This window comes from Ammodytes marinus, assembly GCF_949987685.1.
Source record: "Ammodytes marinus genome assembly, chromosome: 5".
Lineage (NCBI taxonomy): Eukaryota > Metazoa > Chordata > Actinopteri > Uranoscopiformes > Ammodytidae > Ammodytes > Ammodytes marinus.
The window spans coordinates 1,227,392-1,232,598 of NC_137234.1; the positions used below are offsets into that span (position 1 = coordinate 1,227,392).

The 5,207-nt window shown below is 42.8% G+C and overlaps 1 protein-coding gene across 1 annotated transcript in view; it reads left to right on the top strand.

Annotated features, from left to right (window-relative positions):
• LOC307251124 (uncharacterized protein) overlaps positions 1-1,620 on the top strand; it is a gene marked incomplete at its 3' end in the record, with an annotated part of 9,761 nt that extends 8,141 nt beyond the window's left edge. The window contains exon 5 of the mRNA XM_080028445.1: positions 781-1,620. Within this exon, the coding sequence (XP_079884571.1) occupies positions 781-1,620 (840 nt within the window). The remainder of the gene's footprint in view (positions 1-780) is intronic.
• Positions 1,621-5,207: the final 3,587 nt, after the last annotated feature.

Below are 5,207 nucleotides of genomic sequence, written 5' to 3' on the forward strand. Positions count from 1 at the left end.
GCTCCCAGTAAAAAACCCTTTACCGGGATTAAAAAATTCGAAGAAATCTCAGGGAGAGTCGACAAAGTAAGGGATCCCTCTCCCTTTTCAAGCTTTATTAGACAGTACAGAGTTGAAATGGGGAGACAGAGAGAGAAAGAGAGAGGGGGGATGACCTGCAGTAAAGGTCCACGGGTCGGATTTGAACCCGCGACCACTGCAACGAAGGCCGGAGCCGATATGGTACACGCTCTATCCATTACATATGCAAAATTGGAAATAACTAACCAATTATGAGTTAAAGAAAAATTGCATCTCTTTTTAAAAAGCAAAAATCTAGATAGTGGATAAAGCCAGGGTTAAAATCTTAAATCAGGTCTTAAAAAATGCATTTTCTGCGTGTTTCTAAGAAGAAAATGTCATATAAATCATCTATCTATCTATCTATCTATCTATCTATCTATCTATCTATCTATCTATCTATCTATCTATCTATCTATCTATCCATCCATCCATCCATCCATCCATCCATCCATCCATCCATCCATCCATCCATCCATCCATCCATCCATCCATCCATCCATCCATCCATCCATCCATCCATCCATCCATCCATCCATCCATCCATCCATCCATCCATCCATCCATCCATCCATCCATCCATCCATCCATCCATCCATCCATCCATCCATCCATCCATCCATCCACCCACCCACCCACCCATCCCTCCCTCCCTCCCTCCCTCCATCCATCCATCCCTTCTCAAACTCACATATATATCCTCTCTGTGTCTCCCTACAGGTGACGAGTCCCGAATGTGAGCTGACTGTGACTGTCAACACCATCCAATCTCCTTCTCTCTACGCCACTATCCTCCCAGAATGCACCACTGTCGAAAACCCACCAAAAACAACGGCCAACGCAATCCAAAACCGCCCTCTCTACGCCACCATTTTGCCCGATTTCCCCACGTCCGAAAAATCCAAAACAACATCGACGAACGCCATTCAAAATCGTCCACTTTACGCCACAATACTCCCCGAATGCAGTACCGTAGAAAAAACCAAAGTCGCCAGAAAAAATACCCCCAACAGAGTCGACAAGAAAACGCCCATTTACTACTCGGGAATCATCCTAAAAGAAGCCGGCGAGGTGGACAAAAAAATGGCGGAAATTCACGCCGAAAGAAGGGCGTTAGAAAGAGACCAAGCGGAATTTGACGGTGAGTTAGTGGCGCTAGAACGAGACAGACAGCTCCTAGCTATCGACAAAAACGCGTTGGAGAGAGACACGCTTGCTCTGGCGAGGGACAGAGCCTCTATTGAGCGAGAGAGGGTGTTGTTGGATCGAGACAGGGCTTTTTTGGACAGGGATCGGGCTCTTTTGGAGCGCGATCGAGTGGTTGTAGACAGAGATAGAGAGGAGTTAGAGAGAGAGAAAGCTTTGGGAAAGAAAGGAGGAGGAGGAGGAGGAGGGGGGGATGAGAGGGGGGTTGCTGGTAAGGATGGACAGCAAGCAGAGAGGGACATTTTACTACGCGGTGACTTTTACGAGAGATTGATCGATGATTTAGGCTCAGATCAGAGCGAGAACAGACAGAGGCTGGTGGGTTTGTTTCAGAGGCTTGTGGAGAAGATGTGAATGGATTAAAGCTACGGTGCGTAACTTTTTTCTTATGAATTAAACAGAAAAACTAGTTGACACAAAGTTGATTAAGCCTATTATCAGCTCCACAAAACTCTCTCTGTATTTCTCAGTATGGCAGCGTTTACAAACCCCTCGGAAACTGGTGCAGGAGCTCAGAAAAATCCCAAGAAGAGCCCAAGAAATGTTTCAGTTGTTGATTGTACTGCTAAGAAAAAAAAAACCTGGACGTACAGCAGAAGGTATAAAATGGATGCTCATGTAGGAGCACCAGCATAGACAAGAGTCCTGACCTCACTTTATATCAGACTGTTCCCCTCCACCCAATATCTGTCTGTCTGTCTGTCTGTCTGTCTGTCTGTCTGTCTGTCTGTCTGTCGGTCTGTCTGTCTGTCTGTCTGTCTGTCGGTCTGTCGGTCTGTCTGTCTGTCTGTATGTCTGTCTGTCTGTCCTGACCTCACTTTATATCAGACTGTTCCCCTCCACCCAATACCTGTCTGTCTGTCTGTCTGTCTGTCTGTCTGTCTGTCTGTCTGTCTGTCTGTCTGTCTGTCTGTCTGTCTGTCTGTCTGTCTGTCCTGATACCTCCATGGAGCAACAAGCACATTGAAACTAACTGTAGCAGAAGGTTGCTGTTGTTCTGATGTGGAAGTGGAATGTTTGATGCAGATTTGGACCGATGTAAATATTTAAAAAACGTTTTACCTTTTATCCCCAACATCTATATCATCTTTATTTATCTTTTAATTATTAATTTCTTTTTCAAAATATTTGTGGTTGCGTTCCGAATCTCCTCCTCTTTCTTTTCTCTATTCTACATACTACATCCGACGATAAAAATAATCTAGTTAGGATGCAGTAGGCATACTATTGGGACATACTTTTACTCTTTTATTTCATCATAACATTGCGCCTTGATCTTGCCTCTTTCTTTTATATCCGTCGCATCCCCGTTTGTTTTCATATGGAGGCTTCGTCGATGTGACGTCACTTCACGTGCGCACCGGATTGTGGGTCAGAATCGCCCAAATAGGATGCACTTTTCAACACTTACAATCTTGGCCGCATGAAGTAGGACATCCGGGTACTTCTAACCATCCTAAATCTGGCCACAAGAATCAGGACATCCTAAATCTTTTTTCTACATACTATATAGTAGAAAGTATGAGATTCGGAACCCAACCTGTATTTTTATTTATTTTTTAGAACATACACAAACAAACTTTTGCACCATCTTAAGAAGAGAGAGAGAGAGAGAGAAGAAGAATGGCCCGGACGGACAATTTGAAAACATAACAATGCCTATAAGACTTCTGGCTATTGTTGGCACAGAGGCGTAAAAAAATCTTAAAATAAAAACACATTTATAACAGTTTGGTTGGTATTTGTTTTCGTTGCCGACATATCTGCATGTGTAGATATGTCTTTGTCTGTAGTTGTAGCTAGGATGTTAGTTAGCAACGGGCCACGAAATACCAACACACTCCCTTCCACTTCTATCCATCCTAGCTTCCTTTCCTTTCTTACATCCTACACACACACACACACACACACACACACACACACACACACACACACACACACAGAGAGAGTTTCCAAATTCAAGTGTTAATTTTGTTATATAAAACCAAGTTGAAAAATGTTCATCAAATACTTTTTTTTTTCAAGACTAAAACAAAGACAGGACTAAAAATGTAAGAAGTCGACTATTGAACATTCAAAATATCTGTTAGCCCAAATTCTGTACATAAAGCTATAGTGCGTAACTTTTTGATATGAATGATTGTATGTTAATAAGCCTGTCTATCAGTCTATCAGCTCCACAAAACTCTCTGTATTTCTCAGTATGGCAGCGTTTACAAACTGGTGTCCCCCCCCCACCCCCCTCCCCCCTCCCTGACACTGGTGCAGGAGCTCAGAAAAATCCCCAAGAAGAGCCCAAGAAATGTTTCAGTTGTTGATTCTACTGCTTAGAAATAGAAAAACCTGGACGTACAGCAGAAGGTATAAAATCCATGAGCCATCACTGAAGGCTTTACCTCATGTAGATGCACCGACAGTGTTGTTGTAAATAGTCAGAATTCCTCATGGGGGAGACAGAAGTTACACACTATGACTTTTAAGTTCATGTGATTTCAAAGGCTTTCAGTTATAACAGATTCATAAGAGTTTGGTTGTTGTTTATGTTGCCAACATCTCCGTGTGTAAATAAAGTTTCTGTATTCAATGAAATGTTGTCAAAAGTTTTTATTCTAAAAATCTATTAAATATAATATATGAAACGTATATTTTCGCCCCCCCCCCCCTTTTTTTTGGGGGGGGGGGGGGTCCAGTGTTAATACACAGCCTAGGCGCAGTGGTTAGAGTTGGCTTTTTTCATCTTAGGCTTCTTGGGAAGGTGAAGCGTTACTTGCCCTCTGACCAATTCCAGACAGTAGTCCTTGCTCTTGTAATTAGTCGCTTGGACTACTGTAATTCACTTTATTTCGGTTTGAGCCAGTCCTCAATTCAGCGCCTCCAGATGGTTCAGAGTGCAGCTGCACGCTTGCTCTCAGGAGCATCTCGATATGAACACATCACTCCTGTCCTGGCATCTCTTCATTGGCTGCCTGTTGTTTTTAGAATAGATTTTAAAATCCTCTTGTTTGTTTTTAAATGTCTAAATGGTCTAGCGCCAACTTATCTGTCGGAGATGATCTCTCTGCACAGTCCTGTCAGAGCACTGAGGTCCTCTGACCAATGTATTCTAGACTGTCCCAGGTCTAAGCTGAAGAGCAGGGGAGACAGAGCCTTCGCTGTAGCTGGACCCAAGTTGTGGAATTCTCTTCCTTTATACATCAGATCTGCCACTTCTTTGGAAAATTTTAAATGTCTGCTGAAGACACATTTCTTTGCACTGGCCTTCGGAACCAGCTGAGCTGAGTATTTTCTTATGTGTTTTCTTTTGGTTTCTTATTTGTAATAAATGTGGATTATTTTCTTATTATCTAACCTGTACAGCACTTTGGGGCAGTACCCGCTGTTTGTAAATGTGCTTTATAAATAAATTTGACTTGACTTGACTTGACTAGGCTCTGTAAACTGGTAAGTAAAGAAATGGGACACTGTAGCTAGCAACATGCCCATTTATTTACATAGACATATAGCGGACAGTGATTTTATTTTTTAACACTTAAAGACAAAACAATAATTATACAATACAACTTATCGTAGGGGACAAATAATCCGATACAAATATATTAAAAAAATAAATAATGAAAGACGGATAGTGATTTTGACAACAAGCGTTCTCCAGAATCGCGCTGACTCCACCTTGAAATCATGGGACTAGTTTAACCCCGCCCGCCCCAGCCTGTACCGCTTTATAAGTATGTCATGTGTTGGAGCGGCGGACCCAGGTGAAGGTAACCGAGCGCTCCTCGACAGCAAAGTGGCTGCCGTAGCATTAACGGCTCCGCTAACCGGTTCATCTTTCATCGTTTTAACGTTTAATGCGCGTTAACCGTGATGGCATAACGTGACGTCACCTACCGGAGCTCAGAATCAACGCGAGCTCACGGAAACCGGTGTATTTTTGTGGCGGG